This window comes from Gymnogyps californianus, chromosome 11 (genome assembly GCF_018139145.2).
Source record: "Gymnogyps californianus isolate 813 chromosome 11, ASM1813914v2, whole genome shotgun sequence".
Taxonomy (NCBI): Eukaryota; Metazoa; Chordata; class Aves; order Accipitriformes; family Cathartidae; genus Gymnogyps; species Gymnogyps californianus.
In genome coordinates, this window is record NC_059481.1 from 17,609,183 (window position 1) to 17,636,336 (window position 27,154).

Below are 27,154 nucleotides of genomic sequence, written 5' to 3' on the forward strand. Positions count from 1 at the left end.
TGGGGCCAAGAGCAATGCCCAAGAAAGAGGAGATCATCAAAAGGGGACGTTACCGGGATGCACATCCCAGCTGCTGGGGTGAGCAGGGGAAGGGCGACGGCACCCGCTTGGACTCCGTTGCTGCGTGTCTCCTTTCCCAGCGAGGCTCAGCTCCAATAGTTTATTATCTATATTTTCTCCCCCCACCCCCTTTTTATTTTTCTCATTTGGCTGTAGATAGGTAAAACCCCAGAATGAAATTCTCAGGAGAATTTAGGACAGCTCTCAGAGAGTCCTTGGGTTACAGAAGGAAGAAAGTGGCTTTAGTGAATGCAGAAATGGGGCAGTATTTGCATCCTGCATGGCAAACAGCACCATCCAACACACCGCAAACAAAACAAGACCCACTCATTTATTGTCAAAAAACCTCAAACTTTACTTGCGCTTCTCTCAATAAATAATTTACAGTATGTACAGGTGGTGACACTCCCGTGGGTCTCAGCGCAGGGAGGAGGTGGGGGGGGGCCTTCTCGTAATGCCCCCTCCCTTTGCCTACGTATTTTTTTTTGTTTCCAAGTATTGGGTCTTTCTTGGCCACACTTCACCTTTAACCAGAACTGGGTCAAACACAACTAAAATAAAGTGCTTCACTGTTTGCTTCTAAAATAGGGATACCCTAACCACCGTACGACAGCCGGCCACCACTGGAGTGCTCACCTGGACAGTGGGACTGAGCCACGCCATAATCAAATAGACTTTCCCTGGCTGGAAATTACCCCTAAACCACAGCGCATTGTGCCGTAGGGTGATCACTTCGTAGGAAAGGGAGGTCTTAAGGGAAGTATTGACTTGTTGGCCCCCTGTGGCTTGGCCAGCTAAGACTGCTTTCAAGAAGCACCGTGTCTTCAGAGGATGCTTTGCACAGCTGCTGTTATCTATGGGGTAACACAGCAAGAAAGAAATGTTTCCTCTTACCCAGTGACAAATTTTGGCTTTCAAAACTTGTGTTTTGAATTGCTAGGGAAGACAAAAACTTAGTTCTTTCTTGAAGAAAGGAAACAAAAAGTCCAAATCAGCCTGGCTGAGCAATTAGTGCATTGGGAAACTAAACGGTCCTGTGCCACTGTCCAGTGGTTGCTCTCCTCAGCGCCTCCAAACTGTGATATCCTTATTTCAAAATCTCCCTAAACAGAATACCTGGGGCACCAGCAAACAAAGCAAGGAGCAAAGTAGTAAACACATCTTTTTGTTTCTTTTCTTTCCTTAAACATTTAAAAACCAGTTACATCTCTTCGTCTGTACAGTCACACGAGATCAATGCCAGGGCTCTATATATTAAAGAGACAATATAAATTACATCCATTGACACAATTTTGCATTTCTCTGGTGCTTTACAAATGGAGCTCTAGAGCTGTTAGGACACAATGAATAGTCACGTTGAGTATTTACACCAGGCTGCCTCTTGACACCAGTTCAGACTGCCAAATGTAGCCTGTTCCCACCTCTTTTGGTGCTAGCTTGTCTCAGCATGCCCAGAGACCTCCCTTGAGAGCAGGAGGTGCCCCCAAGAGTGACACGTGTTTTGGGGCTTGTTTCTGGGAACTTCCCCCTGAGGAAAGGAGGGGAAACCCATCAGGAGGTCTCCAAGACGCAGACCAAAGGTGGTCTTGCTGTTTGTTCAGTGAGTGATGAGGTGAACCACAGAAGAACATGGAGAGGAGATGGGCAGCACTACGTGGTGAGGGAAGGAGATTATCCATGGTTTTGAGGCAGGGAACAGACATTTGGAGGCATTTGGGGGGTCCTCTGCTGCATCCCATCTCCTGGCTGGATTTCTAACATTGCCCCATTGCTGATTCAAGCCCAGAGGGGCTTAAGGTGCAACTGGTCTGCAACGGGGTTGCAAGTCGCGGCCCCAGGATGAGGAGCGGAGCAGAGACCTAGCAGCAAACAAACAGAGCGCGATGCTCCTGCTCCATCCCAGGGCCTGGCCGAGCCGCAGGCAGGCAAGTGGGTGCAGGGCTGGAGGGAGGTGCAGATCGGGCCTCGCACTGACCAGCCTCCCCACTGCCAGTTTTAGGGGACCGGAGAGCAAACGGTGCGAGGAACTCATCCAACGCCGGGCAGAAGTTGCAGAAACCACTGGAATACTGGCCAGGTTTCTCCCGTTGCCATCAAGAGTCCTCGGTGGGTCCGGGCAGAGACAAGGGAGCCGGGAATAAAACTACTGAGTGAATCAGCTGAATGAACTGGCTAAAACAGGAGATGCCCTTTGAACCACAGCAAACGCAAGCCGAGGCTTGAGGAACATGTCCTCCTTCCACCCAGAAGATGCCTGGCACCGGCAGCTGGGCAAGCGTGGGACCATTCCCTGCCATTTTGGCCCCTTGCACCACTTTCTGCAACAACGGGGCTGTGGGCAGAGCGGGACATGCCCAAAAAGCAGAGCATGGCCCCGGCGAGCAGAAAGCCCGGCCCTGTTGTACTGGCCAGGCTTGGCCCCGTCTCGCTGCTCTGCGCCCTCCTCGTAGGCTCTGCTCTCCAAAGACAAAGCCACGTTCATGCACGCCCATGTCACAGTCACCTCGTGCATTTTCGGGACCTGGGGGAGCGCTACAAGGAGGTGGGGGCTCCTCGGCACCCACACTACTGGGAGGAGGAGGAGGAGGAGGAGGAGAAGGGGAGGTGAGCAAAGTCCAGACAAGGTACAGTCCAGCAAAAACTCCTGACTGGTCCCATTGGCAGCACGTTCCTCCCAGGCAAGAGCTGGGAAGGTGGAGGACCTGGTGCCAAAGAGAGGGGCTGAGGTGTGAGGACAACCCATGCGGCTCTGATATCCAACCTCCCATTGTCCAGCACCACCATCTCATCCCTGGTTCCCTCCTGCTCCCCTTTCCCCGCTCTCCACGGTGTGAAGGAGCAAACCTCTATAACAAGCACAACCAACACTGACTCAAACACAGCAGTGCTACCCAGAGGGTGAGGGGGGTCCCCGAGGGAGCTGTGTTGCCCGGGGCCAGGTCCCGTGTCCTTTCATAGAGGTGCAGTTTGTCTTTGTTGGAGTGAAGCATCTTCACGTCCTCAAAGGCATAGTAAGCAGCCAGCATGAAGTTGACATCCCCCGTGGTGAGGAGGTCGAAGACACAGGACTGAAAGTAGAGATCCTCCACGGGCAGCTTTTCCCTGCACTTGGCTGTAGCCGTTTCGTACGTGAAGGCCTCGGGGGGGACCGGCAGGCTGGGCCCCTTCCTACGGGCACGACCCTCTGTGGCCTGAGCCGAGCGGATGGTCTGGAAGTCAATCTGTTGGTTGAGTGGACAACCGCGGAGGCACAGGTAGAGGCCCTGACTGTCCCGGTCCTCCACGGCATTGACCACCTCCTCTGGCATGCGCACAGCGAAGGTGAGGTACCGGCCCACCTGCCTCACCACGATGGTGGTGCCAATGTACTTTGCCTGGATCTCAATGTGTTGGCCTGACACCTTCTCAGTGATCTTCAGGCTGTTGGCTCCGTGCTTGTCCCCACCATTCTTGGAGCCGTCGGCAAAGGCAGCAGGGAGCTCGTCCATCTCTGCCTGGTACACTTTCTGGTCCACACACTCCTGGAAGCTCTTGAAGATGATGGTGAGCTGTGGGGGAGGAGAAAAGAACAGGGTTACAACCAGCGATGACCACCTGAGAGCATACAGCCACCACCAGGAGCGGCATGGGAGGTGGCGGAGCTGTCTGCTCAGCCTGGCCAGGAGCGTGGCCTTCAGCTCATGGGCAGGTGCTTCATCCTAAGAAGTTGCCCCAACTTTTAGGCACCCAGACATGGCCATCCTGCTTCAGCACAGGGATGAGGACACCGGGTATGGAGTCAAGACCCAGAGGCTGGACTGAACATACCACCTGGAGCTGCGCTGTTATCTCCAGGCCCAACACAAGAGCTCCCTTGTAGGTGGAGCTGGGTGGAATATAACTACTCACATGCCTGTGGCGGCATGCCCGCACATGCAGCACTGTCTTGCCTCCAGGGTCTGGCAGATGGCAGAGGAGGACAAGCCCTGACTCTCTTAGAGGTGGTAGAGCTTCTCCTCTAGCTCCCATGGCATTTACATCCCAAGGGCTGGACCTCTTCCTTTCCCTGGCCACTCGCAGACCAACAGAGTCTTCTCCTCTGGGCCCCAGAACACGTCGTGCTCCATCTCAACCACACAGACACACACATATTCAGCACGTTTGAGTGGGTAGGCCCTTCTAGGGGTGACATGGGCGTAGACTGGGCCCAACACAGCTGCCCACCCTTGGCTGGGCTCAAACATGGGTCCCTTGCCTGAGGAAGGACCTCACAGCGCTTGCTCTTCCCTTGCTGACCTGGCTTTGGGGGGAAGGCTTGAGGAGGAGGAGGAAGAGTAGACTTTGCATGGGAAGAAGAGCAACTTGCTCTTCTTCCCATGCAAACTACACTTCCTCTTTCACCTCTTGCAGACTTGCTCTTCCTCTTGCACCTCTTTCCATGAGGGAGGAGCGGTAAGGGGGACCTCCTGCCACGTGGTCCCCGTGAAAGGGCAGACTGAGACCTGGCCAGAGTGGGGCAGGGCTGGAGGAGAGATGGCTCCAGCAGCTACAGGGCAGATATGCTTGAGGGCTGAGTACGAAGGGAAAAACTGAGGCTCCCCAAGGACTGGGCTGAGCATGGTGGTGGCTCCCAGCACCTCTGCTCTCAGTGGTGCTGCCGAGGAGCCCCGAGCTGTCCAGAGCCCTGGCAATGTCCCTCTCTCCCACTCACTCCTCTGCTGAGTGCCCAGATGCTTCCAGCCCCGTGGCTGCCCTGCTATCCCCTCCTCAGCCACGTCATGAGGCACCACTATGCCCTGGGTTTCAGGCTGCACTACCCCTCGCATGGACCTCCTGCTACCTCATCTGGGTCCAGCCCTGCCTCTGGCTGGAGCAAGAAGGGTAGACCAGAGGACATCATGCAAAAACACAAAGAGCCCCATGGACCGAGAGGGACAGTTCCAACAGCACATGGTACTCTAGCAATGACCCAATAATGCTTTCCACGGCTCATGCTACAGATCTCATGACTAATCCCTCCTCACCACAAGCCCGTGAGGCAGATAACGGGTGAACAGGCTCAAGTAAGATGGTGATCCTGGGATCCAGCCTAGAAACTGCAGGTCCCTGGGGTCCTTAAGGACCACTTTCCTCAAGCCAGACTTCCTTGCAAGCTTCAGCAGGTTTTGATGTCTTTTGGTATGTTAAGGAGTTGAGAGCATCATGAAGTATCTTTAAGGAAGTTTATTAGGGATAGGTCAAAACCAAAATGCCAGCTCCAGCTCAGGCTAAAAAGGTCACATCCAGAGCCGAGCAGCAGTCCCTGTCCTACATGTGCTTCTCTCCTCTCCCCACACACAGGGAGAAGCAGAACTCCCAGACACAGCGGGACAGGACATCTTCCAAAAGCAAGAGGATGCCTCCTGCTGAGCCTCCCTTTTTTTGGCGCAAAAAGTGGCCTGTTAGCTTTAGAGCTTGTGCACCATGGAGCAACATAACAGTTCATCAGCTCTAGGTCTCTCCTGAAGCTGAAGTCATGCCACACAAGTCCTGCTGTATCACAGCAGCACATTTTCACTTGGGTTTTCTCAGTGTTTGCCTTGTACCTTCAGGATGTCTATTTAGGCTGTCAAAGCACCTCCAGAACAGACTGCGCCCCACAAAATGCCTTGACTTGGCTGCAAACCACAGAGACAATTACGAGCCTGGGCAGTGGGGAAGGCAGTGTGAGGAGTTCAGCTCCCTCCAGGCATTTCCACGCAAGCTGGAGCCTCCCTGGAAGGCAGTCCTGTGTTTGCTTGGACCTTGAGTGTCCCCCAAAAGGGGCCACCATCATTCCTGGTCTGGCTGTTTGCAGCAACCTGGAGTCCCCCAGGTGGGAGCCCTCTTAATTTGCAATCCCCCACTTTGGCCATGGTGGCCCTCTGAGCTGCAGCATCTCAGCCTGCTAGCCATGATGGGGTTGGATGTGCTCAGGAAGAAACCACAGGCCTTTTAAGTGAAGGTGGGGACAAAGGAAGGATGGGCGTCTGATATTTAGGGCCAAACGCTCAAATTCAGAGGAGCTCCCACCTGGTCTTACCCTCCCCAAGGAGATGTGCAAATGGTGGAGGAGAGAGACAGTGGAAAGGCTGTTCAGAAGCACCTCTGCCCTTGCCCACCTCTGCTCAAAGGGACATGCCCGAGGCTCACCTTGCTGGTGGCGGTGGCTGTGGAGCCAGGCAGCACTGGTGTGTTGGTGACCTGGACGTTCAGGTAGTTATTGTCTATGAGCGGCCAAGCCCCTTGCACCTTGCAGGTTTGGAAAGTGTCTGTGAAAGTCCTGAGGTGGGGGTCCCCGAAGAGTCCGCAGTGGGTATAGTTGGGGGTGGCCGAGTGTTTGTGAAAGCTCTTCTCGTAGTGGCAGATTTCGGGGCTGTCGGAGCGCTCCTGGCTATCCCCAGGGGGCAATGTCCGGAGGCGGGGCTGGGACGTGGGGCCATCCTTGGAGCAGTTGTGTTGCACCATGAGATCGTCTATGCCATGCACGGCGGAGTGGTAGGCCAGGTCACCCCTGCAGGTGCGGGCGGTGCGGCGGGTGCAGTGCGCGTAGGCGCGCAGCGCCGTGCAAAATTCGGGTGCCTCCTCCGTGCCCAGGTGGTGGGAGCCCGACGTGGCCGCCCAGAACTCAGAGTTGCACTTGAGGATCTTGCATGGAGACGTCACTGCGGGAGGGGAGGAAAACACAAGGCGGTCAATGCTCGCATGCCTGCATGTGGGACATCCTACTCTACCCCCAGCAAGAGGTTGGTGTCCTCCTCCCGCAGCCCAAACTCATGACATTGTCTCTACCGCATGACAGGGCCTTGCTCACCAGACGTGACCCTCTCACATGACCCAAATCTCATGCATCAAAGCCAAAGAAACCAACAGGCTCTGCCCCGATTTAAGCCAAGAAGGGAAAGAGCATTCAGCCTTTAGATTAATGCTCCTGGGGGAAAACCGAGGTGTGGAAGAATGGGATGTATTCATTAGCAGGGATAAGAGAGGATCCTTAATGTGGGGGGACATGTAATGGGGTTTTAATGCCTTTTCTACAGTTTGACATTCAAAGCTCTGTGTTGCATGAATTACTGTGCATTGTGTCTAGACCGAGCTCTACCAGCGCAAAAATCTGTCTGCCTTCCTTTTCCTCCTTCATGGGCATGGGGAAACCCAGCCCCGGCATGACCGCTGTGCTCCAGCCACATGTCGACGTGCAGAGGTTAGAGCAGGATCTGTGCCGTGACCAGCTCTGCAGCAGAGCCAGCGGCCACCCCACCATCCTCATGGCTGCAGCGGTGCCGGGAGCAGCGCTTGCCAGTGTCCCCGTGCCCCTGGAAAGAAGCAGGAGCCAAAAAACCTCTTTCTTGACTGTTGTGCGGCTCTGCCCAGCCCTGGGAGCCCGTTCCCCACCATGGCCCGCGGAGAGAGAACAAGAAGTAAAGGAGAAAAAAACGGCGCGGCAGGGTGCGGGGATGCCAGCCGAGCTCCCACCTCCCCTTCTCATCCGCCTTGCATTGCCCATGCGGAGGTGAAGCCAAAGGCAGCAGGGCCCTTGCCGGGCTCAGCCGGAGCCCCGGTGCTTGCTGGCAAGGCAGAGGAAGGCAAAGAAAATTCAGATCCTTTTTTTCCACCCCCCCAACTTCTGCTCCTTGGAGCAGCACGGCTTCTGTGGAGCAGACTTGAAAGCAGCTGTGGAAAAAGCACACGGCCATCGCTGAACATTGCACAGACACTACTCTGCCCGTGCCAATTTGGAGTCTTGCTGGGTGAATCCAGGCTCATGCCACTTAAAATTCATGGTGTTTTCCTTCCTCTCCTCTTAATCGACCCCCGTCGGAGGTCTCGGAGACAGGATGGGCTCAGGCACAAAAGGCAGCAGAAGGACGAGAAGAAAAGCCCCACCATTTCCAGGTGCTTTCATGGTGCCTCTCACAGGCGTACACATATATTCCTGTCTCAGGGTTTGTTTAGAAGGAGGCTGGCAAGGCATCTGTGCCAAAATCATTTCAGATTTGTTTAAAAAGAAGGTTGCAAAACCCAGTATTGTTTCAGGGAAAACACTATGTTTTAGTTTTAAACATCACAGTGCTGGAAACCTAAACATAGTTGGTGCTGGAAAATCAGAAAGGGAGACCAAGGCTATAAACCACTAAGCAGTCCGGCTTTAACAAACAAGCCTGTCTCCTCTCCCTTTCCAAGAGGAGTGAAGTGCAAATAGGAAACGGTGACAGGTTCTTCACAGTTTTAAAATTCATGTTTAATAAACTCAGATGCTAGCAACAGCACCGAGAACCCAGGAGCTGTTTAGTCTTGGTAGCATCCCATTTAAACCTGCAAGAAGCACTGTGGAAAGCCTTTAACTCATCATTGACCAGAGGTGACTTGATAACAAGCTTTTGACCTGGGACATGGGCTCACGTTTCTGCTAAGCCTTCTGCATGTATGGGTCAAATTTAAAAATATTTATTATTTCACATCCCTTTCTTTTCTGCCTGAAGAGTGTGATTTTCCACCAAAGACATTTTGCTTATCAAAATGGGGCTTCCCATGACAGCCAGCTGGCTTGCAATGGAGTGTATTGCTCGGTGTTTCTCCTAGATGAGACATGATGCAAATGCTGTCTTGTTACCAGCACACAGAGAAGCCCGGCTCCCCAGCGCTGCCCACCTTGGCTCTGGAGGCTATACGTTCAAACACAGCTGTTGCAATAGGCTATAGCTAGCACAGTGCCTAAACTCAGAGGGAGAAGTAAGGGACGGTATTTAATGCAGGCGATCGCACACGGTAGCACAGCTGGAGTGACAGGAGCAAGCGAGTTTGCTGGCATGGGGAATGCAAGCAGGGGCATTTTGGGACAAGACACTCGTGGTGCGGGTGTGGGTTTATCGGGGTGGAAAATAAGGGAATTGCATCTCACTCCCTCTGACGAGAGACTGCGAGCATAGCTTTGCAGATCCCCCAGGGCCCTCCTGGTGGAAGGCAGGAGTCAAAAAGGCATGCAGGATTGTGACCAGTGCCACCATTGCCAGTTATCCCAAACAGTTGCGGCATCAGGCAATTAAAATCATTGCTCTCCTAGCAGTTATGCTAATGTACAGCTTGAGGATGCCTTGAGGTTGCATGTGGCCGAACGCGCTGTCACTGCAGACAGACTTGCCAGCACAGCCCCGGGAGGAGCTGGAGGACACGTCCCTGGACATGCAAGACCCACACACCCCACTTCACCTGACAGCTCAGTAAGGCACCGGGATGCACTGTGCAAAGCCTCCCGTCCAGCGAGCAGCTTGCAGAGCCCAGACTGCTTCAGCCCTTCAGCTGCTGTGTAGATGGGACTTTTTAGTAGGAATAAAGCCATAGCCTGTTGCTCTTTAAGGACATGCTTCATTCGCTTGGATCAGGAGATGCAGGCGTGAGCTGTGGCAGCCTACAGACAGAGCGGGCTGCTGCAAAACAGCCCCCCAACACTGAGTGCTAAACGCATCCCCGTGCCGAGCATCCCTCGCTGCTGCACTGCCCAAGGGTCACGCATGACTTTATAAGGTACTAAGTTAAAAAACAACCCAACAAAACCGAGGGCAGGGAAGCCCATCTCCTTCCTCCCTGGGCCTGAAGGGGGAGCGTTCTTCTTTAAGATGTTATCACTCCGGTTTTGGCACCCGTCCCCTTTTCGCTGTTTCGCTCAGGGCCCCATATAAGGCCAGATTTCCAAAGCCAGGTGCCGCAGCGGCAGAGGCGGTGTGAGAGCAGGGCTGCACGCCCTCCCCGGCTGCTCACGCCTGGGCTTTACCATAGACATTTCTCCAACCACACCGGTGACCACCGGGTTTGACAAACCCCTCACGCTGCTGGGGAGGCACCACGGCCGATAAAGGCTGTGGAGGAGAGCAAACACGACCCTCTCTCCCTCCCGACAAACACGCCTTGCCTCGTCCCCTCTGGCAGCAGCTTTAGCACAGTGGTGCAGGCTCATTTGTACCCGGGCCAAGAAACGATGTTTATTCAATTTCGCATAATCTATTTTCCATCGACTCACAATGGATCTGTTTTTCAACCACAGATGACTTAGCATGGAAACAAATCCCTCTCAAGCAGGAACTCAGCAAGGCTCTCCTGGGATCGGTGAGACACCCTTGGGTCTGGGTGACCCTTGTCCACCTTTGTCCATCGCAAAGGGTCCTTCATCCCGGGGATGGGTGACTTCAACCCCTGGTAGCCCAGCCACCTCCCAGCCTCCCCATCATCTTCTCCTTTCAAGGGCTTGGTGCCACTCAAACCAGGGACAAAACTTTCTTTGGTATCTTGAAACCAATGGTTTCGGAAAGTTTAAAGCCAGAAGAAATCATTAAATCACCTGGACTAAGCCAGCCCCCCCGTGCGTAGCCCGGTGCCCCATGTTTGTTCAGGTATACCTCCCATGAGGACTTCTGCGGTCTGCACGGTCTGAAAAGCCACCCCTTTCCTTGGCGGGCTGTTTCAGGAGTTTATCACCTTTACAAAAAGTGGGTCTTGGTTCTAAGTGGATTTTATCTGACTTCATTGTACGGACATAAAAAGAACCAGCGATTTTCTCCAAAGCAGTAAAAGGTCCGTTAGTAACCAGTATGTTTCCCACAAAGATATTTACACACTGCAATCAAGTCACTTGTCAATCCTCTAGATAAGCTAAACGGTTTGCACTTTTAAGTTCTCACTGGAAGGTGTTTGCCCAGCCCCACCATCAGACCTCCCCCCCCCGTCAGGCTTGTTTCCTGCAAAACCTACCACCCCGACAGGCAATACCGACGTGGGACACACGCTCACCGCTCTCCCGAGGTCACCCCTTTCGCCGGGGCATTGCACCGCAGCGGGCACCAAGATGTGCTGCTTGGCCGTGACCTTTTCCAGAGCTCCGGTTTGCAAAGCACCGGTCCTCCATCCTGCAAGCATCCCGTGGTCCACCAAACACACACTCAGGGGCCTGGGGTATCACACGACCCGGGTCCTGCTGCGCTGCCCTCGTCGTCAGTACATTATATTACATGCTGTTAAATTAAGTGTTCAAACATATAATATGCACACATCTAACTTTAACAGCCTTTTAATTATCAGTGCCCCCTATTTTCCCTTCAGCTGGTGTCAGGTTACCTGGGTTTCATTTACCCAAATCACGCTCTTTCAGAAAACTAGTGCAAAATCAACAATTCATCTGTTCTCCTGTAATTTCTCTAGCAAAGAGAATTACTGGAAATTATTTTCAGAAAGCAAAAGCCAATTCTTTTAAGACTCTTGGGTGCATGTTAACTGGACCTGTTAATTTTAAAGCGTTCACTGCTAAGAGATGTTGTTTAATATCCTCTTGGTTACTAACAGGCTGGAAAGTATTTCATCACCCACATGTGATGCAAATACATCATCCCGCGTCTTTCCAAATATATGGATTGAAGTGTAGATGTGCAAGCCTCACACATGCAGTAAAAGGCTTTTTCGGAGAACACAGTAAAACGTAATTACCTTTGGCCTCAGATCTGAGCACCTAGACTTAGGCTCCTAAACATATATTTATTTAAGTAATCTAAATAAACATATTTATGCTGACACCTCAATAGGAAAGGCACGATTCTCGGAGGTGCTAAATACCAGCAACATCTGCCAGCTTCAAGGAGATGTGGGCTGCTCAACTCCCGGGCGGACAGCAGTCACCACTAGCGCCAAAATGACCCCAAAAGACTTCAAAAAAAATCACATTGCTCCTCAAAAACCTGGCTGACAGGATCCCTTCCAGCAAGATTTTGGGAGTCCAAAGCAAAACCAGAGGGGATGAAAGACATCAGCCCTTTGCGTCCAGCCCCTTGCGCTGTCCTTGTCCCAGCGGGGGAGTCGACACGAGCCACCCCACATGCCAGCCATGCTGGTCCCGCATCTTGGTGCCCACGTGGGCTGCGAGACTAGATATAAGGAAGAAATTTTTTACGATGAGGGTGGTGAAACACTGGAAGAGGTCGCCCAGAGAGGTGGTAGATGCCCCATCCCTGGAAACATTCAAGGGCAGGTCGGACAGGGCTCTGAGCAACTTGATCTAGTTGAAGATGTCCCTGCTCATTGCAGGGGGGTTGGACTAGATGACCTTTAAAGGTCCCTTCCAACCCAAACCATTCTATGATTCTGTTTTATGACACACATCAGCCGGCGCCTTGTCACACCAGGGAGAGAAACGAGCCCATTGGTGTTGTCCGCAGCCCTGATGGATGGGGTGTCGTGGGCAGGGGCAGCTCTCCTGCAGCCCCACAGGGCACCGTGGGGCGAGAAAGACCCAAGGGCCACCTGACCCAAGCTTCGTGAAAGGATTTGTGCGGGATGGCAGCACAGGGCTCTTCCAGCGACCTCCTTTGAACTGTTAATCAAGCACAATCTTGCAGAATAATAGCCTGGTTATTATTGCCTTGTTTGCATAACAAAGAGGCCCAATAAAACTGATTTGACTGTGCTCAGAGGGGGTGTGAAAGATCAGCCCTGAGAAAAGAGCTGCAGGAATGCAGCAAACTGCTCCAAAGCCTCAACCCAGGAAGAAAGACAATGCAATTTGCCATCAAGAAAAGCCCAATAGACCAATAAATTACCCATGTGCAAAGGGATTAGATCAGGTTTCAGTTGCACTGAAGTGGGGGGAGGACCGGGAGGAGGGAACTGAAGGAGAAAAATAAACCTGACTCTCTTAAAGAGCTGGAGCTCATATTTTGCAAGGGCGTGCATGGGGAGGTTGGCTCGGAGGGGCCACCTTCCACGCTGGGGCCTGGGTTTTGTGCTCTCTTCCACTGGCAAAAGCAGCAGATGCATTAAATGCAGGCAAAGGATGTACTGGTAGAGTGACTCTAGATGTATCTGAGAGCACACCTCAATCCATACAGCTTCTTTTAAGCCAGTCCTTTTCTTGCTCAAGAGGATGCTGGGGAAAGGCTTTCTCCAGTTCCTTTAAGTCAAAAAAGGGACACAGAAGGAGTTTCAACCTGTGTCAATCACTAAAGCATGTGGAGGACCTGCCACCGCCAACTCCCTTTTGTCCTCAGCGTCGAGTTCACGGCCCCCCATCTCTCCTCTCCAGGCGTCACGGAGACACAGGGCAAGCACAGGCAGGAAAAAAGCAGAGTCAGTGTCTTCACTGGCTACGGCACGAACCGTTGGATGCTGCCGAAGGAGCCCTTGATCATTCCTGTCACTTAGTCAGCTCTTTTGGCTCGGAGAGTCAGCTTACCGCTGACCCGGCATGCTTAGCAGGGGCGAATGCATCTCTCCCCAGCCCCCCCCCGGCCAGCATTGCTCTTCCAGGCTCACCTCGACATCCCCATGCAGGGAGAAGGGCGAGCAGACACCATCGGAGAGGGCATCAACCATGGAGCTCATAACTGGGGCCATGAGCGGCTGGCGATGCTGCTCTGAGAATCACCGGCAAACCTTGGGAAGTTCAGGAGGCATGATGGGCTGAAGGGAGGAACCAGTGTTTACAGCCAAAGCAGCAACAGAGTCACAGACTTTGCTCTTAAAAGTTCATCCTGGGATTCAGGCTTCAGCGTTGCCTTTGCCGCAACCGTGGAGCTTTCACCTGCTCAGAGGAAGCAGCGCTGGTGGATGGTTCAGAGGACGCAAGTTTTGCTCCACCACAAGCTGGCGGATGGAGGACAAGGAGGGAGGGAAGCGGTCTCCTCTGATTCCCCATCTGCAGAAGGGCGCTAATGAAGCTGGCTCCCCGCCATGGCGTGCCGCGGGCTGGAAAGCGGTGCTGGAGCTGCACACCTGACTTTCCCAGCTGGGGAGCACCCAGCCGCTTTCACCAACAGTTCTCAACAGCCGGTAAATCTCCTCGAGGGGAGTGGTCCATTTTACAGATGAGGACGCTGAGGCTGTGAAGGGTTTCACCCAAGACGAGCCCGGTGGGAAGAGAGGTGGATTCGCTCTCTCATCCCCTGCATGAAGCATCACCCTCAGCTTCCTCCCCAACCAACACCACCCATGTCCCCATCCCTCTGAAGCAGCGGTACCCGGACAAGGCCACCTCTGCCAGCCACCCCCATCACTGAGTGTTTCGGGTTTCCAGCAGACATCACTCTCCCCACGCCGAAGCTGTTTTCCCAGGGTGCCTTTGAAGGCACGGCTGCCACCCACCAGCGCCCGGGGGCCCCCCAGGTGTGGCAGCGGGTCCCTCGCCCTCCTCCCCCTCGCCCGGGCCACGGCGGGGCTGGCAGGGAAACGCTTTCTGCTCACAGGTGTGTATTCCCTCTAGGAATAATCATCCCCGCCATGCTCTTGTGAAATTTCAACCCTTCAAACGCAGAGGTAAATGAGACACGAAACGAGGAGATGGAGAAAAGCCCAGAGCACATAAATCTGGATGAGGCAAATTTATACAATTAAACACCTGCCAAAAAATTGCGGCATCTCAATCGGAGGCGTTGGCTTGCGCGCAGGGCGTGGGGTGGCAGCTGCCCGGCTGGCAGGCAGCAGCCCCACTAGCCCACCGAAAACCCACGCGGGCACCCGACTGATGCTGGAGCCGCACCCGGGGATGCAGGGGATCTAGTGGATCCCCTCCTGCAGGCTGGTCTCCCACCCGGCACCAGACTCACTCCCCATCGCTTAGTGCCCCATGGAAGCCACAATATCTGTTCCTCCTTCACAGCCACAGACCTTCAGAGGTTTATTTATTTTTAAATGCATCTGATTGATGCCCCTCCCTGGGCTCAGGCTTTAATTTTAAGAGAAAAAGTAACTTTCTCACTGGAACCCACCCCCCAGTCCCGCTGCTCCCCACCCTCCCATCCCCAGCAGTGATGGTCTCACATCACTGTGGGCTGGCAAAGCCCAGAGCCAGGATCCGTCCCTAAAACGTCCTGCCACATGTCCTTGTCATCTCAGAAAGGGCTGGCTGGAGTGTGTCACACGGCAAGAAAAAAAGGTGACTTGTCTGAAAACCAAAATGCCATGGATCATTACTAGGGCTTTGGGGACCAAAGTCAACAGCTGTCCAGGAAGGAGAGGAAACTGAGGGAGGAGAAAATACTTTGGGCTCAAGAGAAGCTTGCTCTCTGCCTGACCCATAAAGACCTCATATATGCAGGGATCGCTCTGCTTGCTGGGAATTAAATGGCCAAAGTCCCCTGGATGCTCATGCAGCAGAAAGTGGGACTCGACACCCTTCTGGTGCTCCACCCTGAAGGACTTACTGTTCTCGCATCTGCAGGGACGCCAGCCTCCGGCTGCCCCGCACACTATGGCCAGGCCATTAGACAGAGCGGCTCAGTCTGCGCCTACGAGGGCTGCGTGTGTGTAGGAGCCAGCTTGTTCTCCGCAGTAAGAGCCCGATGACTTCATCAAGGGGATGGCATCTGGTTTTGCAGTTGGCCATAATTCAATTCTCCCCCTTGCTGCAGGAATTTCAGCTGGTGAAGCAGTGATTTACTCAGCCGGGCTGCACTTGAGTGCAAAGCAATCTTGAGGCTACAATCGAACGCCCTGTTATTTTGAGAGCTCACGGACAAGGGAATAAATATCCTCTTCTTTTCATCCCAGTAGCTGCCAAGTGCAGGGTACAAAGCTTTTTAAAGGCATTTAGGGGCTCTCCTCTTACAAGTGCGTTCCGGGTGCCGTACATCACCAGGCAGGGCCCTGCCTGCAAAGCTTGCTCCTGATCTGCAGCATCAAGACAGGATTTGCCAGGACAGCCAGAAAAAGGCCAGGGCAACCCCTCACCTGCTCCACCACAGCTGCATCTCCAAGCATCCCCCATCCTCCCCAAAACCCCTGCCCTGTCGCCCCAGCACACATCACTCCTGGCTTGCAGCAGCCCTGAGTTCACCTCAGCCCCCTCCAAACCACCTGGGACCCCGATGCTTCTTTGGTCCTGCGTTCCCACACTCCCCCTTATTCCAAGTTTGGTGTCTGCTCCAACGGGAAAAGCAAATCAAACCCAATCAAACCCATCCAGATGGACCAAACCCCCTTGTCTCTGACTTTCTTTGCTGTCCTGCTAACACTCATCCCTTGGGAGCTGCACGGCTTGGCTGGGGGGTCTCCCTAAGGATTGATGGGCTGAGGAGGGGCTCGCTCGGGCCGTGCATCGCCCTGCCAGAGCCTATGGTTGCTTTATGGGGTGTGCCCATCAGGGAGCCAGAAGAGAGACCACAAAACTCATTGTCGCTGGGGCCTGATCCGGTGCCGCAGCCCAGCTCTCCGGTGACAGCAGGTTGGTGCAGAGACCGAGCAGAGCCCCCAGGTTAAGAAGTTTTTATGGCTGCCCAGCCCTGTGAGCACTTTCATGTACACATCCGATTCAGCACAGCTGTTTGGGCCACAAAGAAGGAAACCTCAGCTGCTGCCATGATAAACCCAAAGTCACTCTCAATATCCCCCCATTCCCAGTAACCAACGGCCGGGAATTTCAGGATTTTCTGTGGAAAAAAGCAACATGTCCACCCCATGTGCATTAAAAACAAGGCGCCTCCTTCCAGCCCCACAACGAGCCTTGCTGGCAATCGCAGAGAACTCCCTGTTCCAAGTATGAGACCGGCTCCGAGCAAGCAACAAAACAGGGAAGCCAAAATATTTCCAGGTTTACGTTTGAATCCCTCCCTTCTTCTCTGCCCTGACAACATCCTGCACAGGCGCGCTCCTCCCCTGCCGCCACCTTCCCCGGCCCCCGGCCCAGCTCCCCATTTGCAGCGTTGGGGAGGTGTTGTTGTAACAGCCTCTAAGCCCCCCTTCTCAATTTCGGCTTAATGCTGCGATCACGTCCCTCCCTGCCGCTGAGACAAAAGCCATTTATCAACCGATCCAATACACCTCCAGTAGGGACGGATCCTTATCTGGAATCAACCACATTGCCCGGATGGGCCAAGGGCAGAAAATCCCTATTTTTTTTGGAGGCAGGAGTGTATTACAGCCGAAATGGCAAAGCTGAAGACAAACAGGGAAAGCCAAGGCAAAGCAGAGTACGAGAGGGAGAGCAAAGCCTGACATCTGGGGCAAAACACTCAGGGCCAGATTTTGAAAGTGCAAGAGGGTACAAAAGCATTTGCAAGAAAACTCAGCACAGCCCGTACTGGGAGGCACAGGTGGGGGTCAGCCGAGCACCCCGGGAAATCAGGGTCCCAGCCGGGAGGGGAGAGCGCCCGTGAACATCTGATGCTGGGACTTGGCACAAGCCCCAAGCAGGACTTCTGCCAGAGAAACTGTCACCAGTGGCCTGCTTTGCCCAAACCTCCTTCCCCAGCTGCCCCACGCTCAGAGGTCACCCTGACCCACGCGGGAGGGACCCACACCAGTGCTCCCAGCCCAAGGGTGCTCGATGGTGGGGGCTGCCCAGGAGGCAGTGGGGGTGAAGCCATCGGTGCGAGCGCAGCACAAGCGGGAATCCAGCCCAGGGTGTGTGCGGGGGGGGGGGAGTTTAAGCAAATAAATAAATAGGGCAGGACTCGGCGAGGCACTGATCTGACACGCTGAGCGCCCGCTTGGGCAGCCTCCAGCGGCCCCGCTCACCCGGGGCTCTCAGGAGGGGTGCGAAGCTTCCTCGGGGCTGGGAACCTGCTGGGAACCCACAAATTCCCAGGAAGCACAGGGAAAAAGGGGCAAAGGATACACCAGGGAATAAATCGCCCCCTTTTTCCTACCTTCCCACCCCAAAAAGCTTTCAGTGAAAGCCCCCGCCATGCTCCCAGCCCTGTGCACGGGGAGCACCGTCTCCGCCTGCGCCCCGCTCCCGCGGGCTCCGGATCACCTCGTTCTGCCAGTTCTTTGCACCTTATTTGACTGCTGAAGGGAGAATCAAACAAAGCAGCCAGCCAGATCTCCTATCAAGTTCTTTCTTGCACCGTACATCTCACAGCCTCAACGCTTTGCAACTCAACCGCTCTGAAAAGGGCGTTAAGCAACACATATGGGAGCAGCTCCAGAGTTTCCAGAAAAAACAGGGGGTTCAGCTTCCAGCCTGCTGGGAAGTCCCCTGGGAGAAGTGGGGTCCGGAGGGACACCTCAGTGCTAAGGGCAGCGCTGAAAAGGCTCGCTTTCCTGCAATAGGGCTAAGAGGGCAAAGGGGGGAGGAAGGGCATAAAGCAGTTATTTATTTATTTACTGCATGTGTGTGCAAGACTGCTTCACCTACGGTTATGCAAAAGAAAGGCAGAGGCGATTTAAAAATTAATAAATTTTAAAAAAAGGGAAAGTTTTACTGAATTAAAAAGATAAACGGGGAGGTTTAAGCGTTAGAGCTTTTCTTTCTCCCTCCTGCTTTCTCTCCTTCCCCCCCCCCTCCTTGCAAATGAAAAAAAAAAAAAAAAAGGAGGTAAAGAAACTGGAGAGTTTTGGAAGGAACAAATCCGCCTCTGTGGACTGGGTTTCCCCTCCCCCAACAAAAACAAGCACTCAGGGCTTGAAGGAATTTGCAGGCAGAGATCTGCCAAAAACATTGTGAAAAACTATGGGGGATTCATTGGAAACAGATGGCGTTTTCAGCTGTAATTCTGAAATTCTCTCCTTTTCTGACACAATACAAACAAACTGGGGATGGGGAGGGGGGAGGCAGGGACCAGCAATAGGTGCGAGCGGCCGGGGGTGCGCGGGGAAGGGCCGGCGGGCGAGGGCTCGGCCGGGGGAGCCGATGCTTGCGGGACCATTTGGTTGCCATCCCGCCCTCGGACAGCACAACAGCTCCCGGCTCGGCCAGAGCAAGTTTTCCAACGAAATAATGGTGCTGAGCCCAAAAAAACCCCAGCCCGAGGCCGGGAAAGGGGGGCAGCGAGGAGAAGGGGGGGACCCCGCTCCGTACCGCCCGCGCATCCTCCGCCGCCCGCCGCGCTGCCTGGCCCAGGTGAGCCCCGGGGCCGTGCTCTCCGCTCCGTGGGGCCGTGCAACCCCCCCCCCGGACACCCGACCTTGCCGAAATCACAAAGAGACGACCCCCCTTTTACCCCCTCCGCAAAGGCTCTCTGGCTCTTTCCTTCCCGGGGGGGCTCGGAGCGGGGACCCCCCACTGCACTCAAGGGCAGGCATTTGGCATCTGGGGGGTTCATGTGTGGGTCGTCCCCCCGACCCCCCCTGCTTTTCAAGGCACAGAGCACACCCGGGAACGGGAGAACAACGTAACCTGCCTGACGCTGTCAGAAACAACCCCCGGCTGCCTTCGCCGGGGATCGCTTTGATTTCGACCATCTCCTTCCTTGTGGGATGAGGCAGCAGGGAGACAAAGAAGATGAGGTCAAGGAAAAACATCCACCGCAACTGCTTGGGGAAAAGGGAATGGCGGGGGGGACACACACACGACACACATCAAAACTGAGCCCCACTTGCTTATTTTAAACATGTGGCAAACTGCTGCAGAGAGAGAAAGAGGCCCAGAGACAGGGGGAAGTGAGGCGGCTATCCAAGGGCTGCGAGAAATACAGGAAAAAATTCTTCAAAATAAAGAGGCTGTTCCTTACCTGAAGGGAAGATGCAGAGAAAGACAGGGAGGATTTGGAAAAGTCCCAGGGCTGTGGATCCTGCCCCTCTCCCCATACCCATCCATCCAGCTCGAGCTTTAACCACTATCCTCTCCCTGGAAGAAGAGTTTAAAAAGAAAGGAAAAAAAAAAAAAAAAACAACAGGGCGGGGGGAGAAAAAAGGAGAAGGGAAGAGAGAAAGAGAAAAAACAAAAGGGAAAAATAAATCAATCGAAAGAAAGAATTGGGGGAAAAAAATAAAATCAAAAGCCCCACATGGCTCCGCGGAGCGATGCAGGGACGGGCGGCCCCAGCTCCGGGCTCCGGTGGCCTCCGCACTGAAAGATTACACAGACTTTTTCTCCTCCTCCTCCTCTCCTTCCCCTCCCATTACAAAACAGCCCAAACCATCAATCATCCCGGCTGCCTTCCAATGTCTGCATCCTCTCCCTGCGCCTCCTCCACTCCGGAGCGCGGCCGCCCGCCTCCCCGGCCATGCTCCTCCGGCGGCGTGGAAGGGGCGGAGGAACGAGCGCCGTGCACCGCAGCCATGGGAGGGAGAGGGGAAGAAAGAGCCTGGGAGACCCGGACAAGGGGGTTATTGCTGTGGGTCGAGCCACCGAACCCTCCCGTGCCCTGTGGGGAAGGGGGTCGGGGGGGGGGGGGGAGGGGAATGGCGGTGGTCCCACGCAGGATGGGCTGCGGGAAGGGCTGAGGTTTTGCCCTGTCTCCCCGCCGTCACGCATCGCAGGTCGGTTGCAATTTGGGAGAGGGGCTTCCTCCCACCCCGTTGGGGTCCCGACGCCCGGTGCGCCCTCCCTGCCTCTCTCCCATGGGCCTAAAAAGAGCGCTTTGAATTTCCCCAAAATGAAGCAATTTGGGGCAAAGGGGCCATCACACAGCAGAGGGGGGAAACTGAGGCAGGGAGATGCTAGGCAGCTCGTGCGGGGCAGGGATTGCAAAAGCGATGCTGCGGCCCCCAACCTGCTGGGGCATGGTCCCCTCCTGCAGCACAAGGAGCCCCTCCACGCCGCCCCGGCCCTGGCTGCGCGGGAGGTGTGAGCATTTCACAACCTTTCTAGGTCGTTCACCTGCACTAGCACTGGCAGCGGTGAAGTAAGCCCCGATGACTCAGAAACAGCAAGTCTCACAGATCCGTATCATTAGACTTGACACTGCCTGGAGAGGGGGATGACTGTCGGGGGTCCCTGAATCCAGCTGCCAGCCTGCTGAGGACTGATGGAGAGGACTAACTTGTACCTACACTCTCTCAGGACCTCTGCCACAGCCTAGTCTGCACCACCAGCCCTTGTATAGACCTGGACGTTCAGCTTTCCCTGGGGGAAAGTCTCACCAGCTGTGTTGGTACAGTTGTCCTGAGGGTCTCACTTTGTAAGCACCCCTTAGAGACCCTTTTGGGCAGATGGCAGTCCTGGGAGCACCCTCCCTGCTCACAGACCATGCAGATGGAGCAGCAGCTCAAAGCACACAGGCATTTGCCTGCTGGGCTTCAAAATCCTGCTCTTTTCCACCTCCTGCGATGCCACAGCATGAGGGGGTGAGCAGATTGGATCTGCAGCCCCACCATCGCAGGGGTCTGCTCCACCCAGAAAAGGGCTAGGCCAGGAGGGAGGCATCCCCTTAACAGCCCACTTGGATCTCTTTAAAATTTCCCTTGAAGGATGTTTCAGCTGCAGTGAACTAAGACAGCTTCACTGCTGAATGAGAGTGCCCACGGTTGTAATATGCTTTAACTTCCCTGTTTTAGATCCTTAGCCCTCCTTTGATTGAGTGCCCCCTTGCCATCCTAATGTTTCATCTCCTTTCTCTTGGGGATCTTATACAATGAATAAAAGGATGCTGGTTTTTTTACACAACCCATCTCCCAACTCTGTAAATGCCCTTTAACAGCGGGTCTTTCCTCCTGTAGCTTGGTATAGGCCAGGGATGCTCCTTGACTTTGCTTCCAGTCGTCCTTGGAAATCCCCTTCTCTTCCGCCTCACAATCACCCTTAAGGATGCTTTTTGGAGTGATGATAGCTTAAAAGTCTCCAAGAAGATTTTGTGATTTCCTCCTGTTGTGGATTGAATCTGTGATTCAGCTACAACAAATCTCCCATGGAAGGTGAGGTGAGGAAGAGGAGATGGGAGTAAATATCCACAAAGCAAAGGGATCTAACAACACCTATCTAGTCCTCCTTGGGGAATTTGAGCCCCCTTGCCTCCAAATGAAGGAGGAGCTTCACTGGGGCTTCATCCAGGCTGCAACTGGAATTAAAATGCTGAAGCTTTTCCATCTGGGACCCAGATGGGATCCAAAAATCCTGGGGCCTGGCCTGCATGACTGGAGATCTGTCTTGGTCCTGATCCTCCTACAGCTGCACTCAGATGATGTCCACTAAAGTCAGAAGGAGCTCTGTGTGCAGAAGAGCTGCCAGACCGGGCTGAGCTGGGCAGGAGATGAAAGCTGGCAGGCCGGATCCAGACCTGTAGCAAAGGCAGTGTGGGAGGAACGCCTACTCGAAGCACCTCTTTGTGGGGGATGTCAAACAGGGGCAAATATGTCCAAACCCTGCCAGCTGCTGCTACCACCCAAGAAGAAATGCCTGCTGATGGGATGTGTAGGCAGCTGGAGCTGGAAGGGGCCTGGGGGGAGGAGGAGGAAGAGGGTCCATGAGCTGGGGAGAGCCCAGGCAGAGGGGAGAGAACCAGGGGATGGGGTTTCAGACCCCAAATCCCTTCCTCTTGCTCTCACCCTGTCCTCTTGCGATGCAACTTTTGCTTTTATTTCAATCTGAAAAACATCACTTCTGCTGTTATCCCGGCTGATGACATATAGCACGATGTATTTATTTTTAACTCAAAAAACCATCTGAATTACGAACTTTTAAAATCCAGCTGCTAAATAGCTGCTGCAAGGCTGGTTTGATTGTTTGACCTAAAGCGCCAGTTTGGTATTGCCGTTTTGTGGCAAGCTGACACATTGCAACGATAGACTGAAATCCAGTTTGAAGCATTATTTTTAAAATAAGACCCTTGTTGGAGCTTCTGCCTTTGGTGTAGGGAAAACTGCGCTGCCATAAAGCAACGGTCCGATGCCCCTGGCTCCCATTTGTAAAAATTTCTCCTTGATTTTGCTCAGTTGCATCATGCATTGCAAATGGGATTGCTGTTTTTGGCACCGACCAAAGCAGCGGATTTCGCTGGAGAAAACAACAGATGTGTCCAAACCGTAACTGCAGAGCAGGAAAAGGCCCCAAATAAGGTGTGTTTCTGAAATCTTGCTCCCCCTTCCACAGTTTTCAAACAACCTTCACCTTTCTGATTAGCCGAATCAAAGACCTGGACTTTAAATTGCCTACTGAAATGCAGGTTATGTGAAATTCGGATCTCTGCCTTGCTTAATGGGGATATCTAGGCTTGGAAACGTGGAGTGGCTGTGTTTTCCCCAGCTTCTTTCCTTCTTGAAGCCCGGCCGGGGCTCCCCGTTTAGGCAGCGTGGAGCCTGATACTCTCTGCAAACAGTATGTGGGAAACCACCCACCGCTAAAATGCAAACACCTCTGAGGCACAGCGGAGTTACGCTCTGCAGCGGCTCAGCTCCGGGGGCAAAGGCACCTCCGTGGTCATATACACGTTGATTCTCGTGTTCGATGTCATTACGGAGGGGTGACATGCAAATCACAGCCGGGGTTAGCTGACAGCATTCTGCGAGGTATTTGCAGGATGAGCAGGAAGATTCCCAGTTCCCAGGGGAAACTCAGCTGGGATCACTCGGCTGAACTTCACTTTTCTCTGCCCTGCATCACACCATGCATGGCTGTGGTCTTCAACGGGGCTGAATGAACGTGTCTAATTTGAACCCTAAGGTTTACAGATGATACCTCCCCTTACAGCCTTCCTAATGGAATTATTCACTACCTGTAATTATATGGCTAAAATAGTAAACATGGGTATTTCTGAGGACTGTAACTAGTAGTTAGAGGAATGGATGTCAGGGCTCCTGGTCTGCTCCTGACTCTCCCATGAACTTTCTGCGTGGCCACTCTTCACACAGCTATCTCCACACAGCTTCAGCACGTGCCTTTGCCTGCTCTGCCATCAGGACAAGGCATTCAACGAATGCTGCTCGTGGCCTGGCTGGGATAAGCCGTGATCGCCCGTGCAGGAAGCTAATCCTGAAATGTTCTGTAATCATATGTGTTTGGGGTGAGCAGCAAAAAGCAAATCGCTCCCTAAAGGAGGAAGAAAGGAAGTTTGGAGTGGAAAACCCCAAATTGTTGTCTGGGGAGGTTTGACAACTGATCCCAAAATGTTCATGGAAATAAAACCAAACACCTGTGCACTGAACAGTTCCCTTACGAAAGAAAAAACCTCTGAACAAGAAGAAAAACCAAAAAAACCCCTTCGTCTTTCTGCAGTAACAGCCACACCTCTGATGTTTGCAATACTAGAAAACGCTGCAGTTCATTTTAAAGACCTTCCTTTTACTCATCATTCAAATCTTATAATTTTACGGTTTCCCTGGCTGACGGCACAAGCAGACGCTCTCCCTGAGCTGTGCACCTCGAAGCTGCCGAATATGCGTCTAAACCCCCTTCCCTCCTAACCCGTTGCCTTGCGGTGCAACGCCTGGTAGAGCAGCTGACGGGGAAAGTGTCCCCCCAAGGTCTCAGTAGTGCCCTGCACTGAACTTTCGCAGTCACTGCGTGGGGCAGGCGGAGGTGATGGCACGGAGCTGGGCTTTGAAGACCGACCCGCTCCTGCGTAGCAAAGTGCAGAGAAGAGTTTGCTGGTTTAACTAATCCGCTTCCCCACAGCTGCCCCTGTGAACATTAGACTCGCCAATCTGGCTGCGTAAAGAGGCAAGTGGGTTGAAGGTGGATTAAAATACAGCTTTGTAACACCAATAAATAAAACAGTAAGAATGCTTTGTTGACCTGCATCTTTGCATCCACAGATTAACTAACAGCAGCCCCAACTGAAGTCGCTGTGAGTATCCCTGCTGTGGGCTCTCTCTTCAAAATGCCTCCTCCAAGCTCACAGCCATAAAAGTCACCTCTAAATGCTCGCAACCAGCCAGGCTGGACAAGGGGAAGATGGGCTGGTGGAAAACTTCCAGTCTCACCCATGACAGAAAGCAAAACAAGCAGGGATAGTTTCAGGCAAATAAGACTTCATCACGTCAACTTTTTTTGACTGGTAGCATTCATTCGTGTCTCTCCCTTTCCCTTGCTTGCAAAGCCCTGTGGGGTGAGGCCTGACTCTTACACGTGGGAGCATGTAACCATCCCTTGTTCGGCAGTGTTTGGAGGGCTGGCTGGAATTCACCATCTGTATATTTAGTTCTCTGCAGGGAGCTGGTCTTCCTGGCCCAGTCTCCTCCTTGGGGTAAATATCAAGCAATATCTCTTTAATGTATCTTCTTCACATCTGGGCTCCCCTCTAAAAAAAAAAAAGAAGGTGGGCTAGGAGGTTCCCAAGAGCAAGTTCAGATGGCCAAATGTCAGCTCAGCAGAAAAGATGGATAAATCTGAACTGCCAAAAAATGAACAGCACAAGAATTGCAGAGAACCGGGTGTTTATCAGCAGAGACAGAAAACAGTCTGTATAATGGGACAGGCGTTCTCTGCTGCTTTGAAAAACTACTGGTATCTTGAGAAAGTGCAAACATAGCTCCCTAATCCCCCCGCCCCCCAAACCTGGCAGGTCAGCTAAGGACATCTCCTGGATCTCATTTAAAGGTGGGAGAAGGCATCGAGTGTTTGCAAGTCTACATCTTCAGCCCTTTGAGAAAGGGGTGTTTGAAGGACCCTATGGAAAAAGCTCTGTGAAACCCAAGCACCCTTCCCAGGTCCCCTTCTGTCAATTCCTGACAGCAGTGGCCACAAATACAACCCAGCGCAGGACGCCTTTCCTGCACTCTCGGTCACGAAACACTAAGTGACAGTGTCATCAGCTGATTTAAAACTTTTTCCTGATTATCTGAGAAAGAGATTCCTTCTTATGGGAAAAAAAAAAAACCAAACCCAAACAACTTTAATCCAGCACCTCTACAGGCATTTTGGCAAATGAAACTGGGAGTTTTTGTGAAGGGGGAGGTGGCACTGGGAGTCGTCCCGGGTGTGCCCGGCTCGGGGTTCGGCTGGGGCTGGGATGGGGAGTGGGGCTGGAGCAGAGGCTGGGGCTGGGCTGGAGCTGGGGCTGGGGCTGGAGTGGAGGCTGGGGCTGGAACTGGGGCAGGGGCAGGGGCTGGGGGGGAGCAGGGGCTGGGGCTGGGGCCGGGGCCGGGCTGCGGCCCCGCTGGGTGGTGCTGTTATCCCTGCGCCGTCTGCGAAGGTATCCAGTTTATAAAATAAATGCAATCCAACGCCGCCTTAAACCACATGACATAACAGCAGCTTGCGAGCTCCCATTAAAATCTCAATTTGGGGAAATTGATTCTACCTCTGAGCAATTGCGATGCAATTACTCCAACAGGCAGCAATCAAGAATCACATCAAAACAACACCAAACTTTCATCTCCTGCCTTGCAAGCACCACCACAACAAAAAGCACCTGTCTTGCAAATACAGCCCGGTTTCCTTAAATGTATATAATATTTAGGAAGGGCAACGTGCAGGTCCCAAGAGTGGAAGCAAGCCTCGACAGGGGCTGCTCTGGCTGGTGCCTCTGAGATGTCCTGACTGGGGGCTATATACTGCTGCCCCCCGGCTCCTGGCTGAGGGTATGGGCTATTTACAGACTCAGTTCATCAGGAGCAAAGTCTCCCCCCGGCCAGACATGCTCCGGCTGCCCGTCCTCTCCCTGCGCACAGATGTGGCCGTCCCTGCCCATGTCCCACAACTGTCCAGCTGTCACCCCCTCTTCTTTCCCTCGGAGCCTGCAAACACCCCAGCGCTTTGCAACCACCGGAGATAAGGGAAAGCTTTGTGTCTCCGCAAACGAAGCGCTCCGGTCTCGATAATCACGATCAGCCCCGTGATGAGCTATCCAACGGAAAGGGGAAAATATTGGGGAGGATATTTGCCGTTCTCATCAGTGGTCTGCAAGGAATTATTCGATTGACTTAGCGCAGCAGGGTGCATTTTTAGTGGCGACCATCAGAAGGGAGGATAAATGAATAACCGCATGCACGCCAGGCTAGTAGCAAGCCGGACAGAGGGAGCGAGCTGGGCAGAGAAAATGGGAAGAATCGAGGTTTCTTATAAAAACGGCTCGGGAGGGAGGAGGCAGCCGGGGACCGGGAGCGACAGCCTCAACAGGTCCCGCGGAGGAAGGGCCATGCAGGGAGCCGGGGGCAGCATGCGGCCGGGGGGGGGGCCCGCGCAGCCCCCGCCCCTGCTTACCTTAGCGGCCGCATCAGCCTCTCCAGCCCGCCGCGGGGGTCGGTGCAGGGAGCGGCGGCTTTTTTTTTTTTTTTTTTTTTCCAGGAGGGGTAAATAAAACAAAAATAAAACCAAATAAAAGAAACCCAAATAAAATAAAATAAAATAGTAAAAAAAAAAACCAACAACCCCAAGGGCAGAAGAGGTGGTGGCGGGGGCGGGGGGGGAAAGGCCAACCGCAGAGCGCAGGCAGCCCCCCCTGCCCTGCGCAGGGCAGCCCCGGCGGGGTGCAGCGGCCTCGCTCAGCGGGACGCGGGGAGCCGCATCGCCCTCCCGGAGCAT

General features: G+C 53.6%; 1 protein-coding gene across 1 annotated transcript; it reads right to left on the reverse strand.

Moving 5' to 3' along the window:
* Nucleotides 1–394: 394 nt before the first annotated feature.
* On the reverse strand, nt 395–27,154 carry RGMA (repulsive guidance molecule BMP co-receptor a). The gene is given in 5 exon segments (XM_050903148.1): nt 395–3,608; nt 6,211–6,722; nt 19,485–19,600; nt 26,834–27,100; nt 27,102–27,154. Coding segments are annotated over 5 exon segments (1,650 nt in total). The 3' UTR covers nt 395–2,906.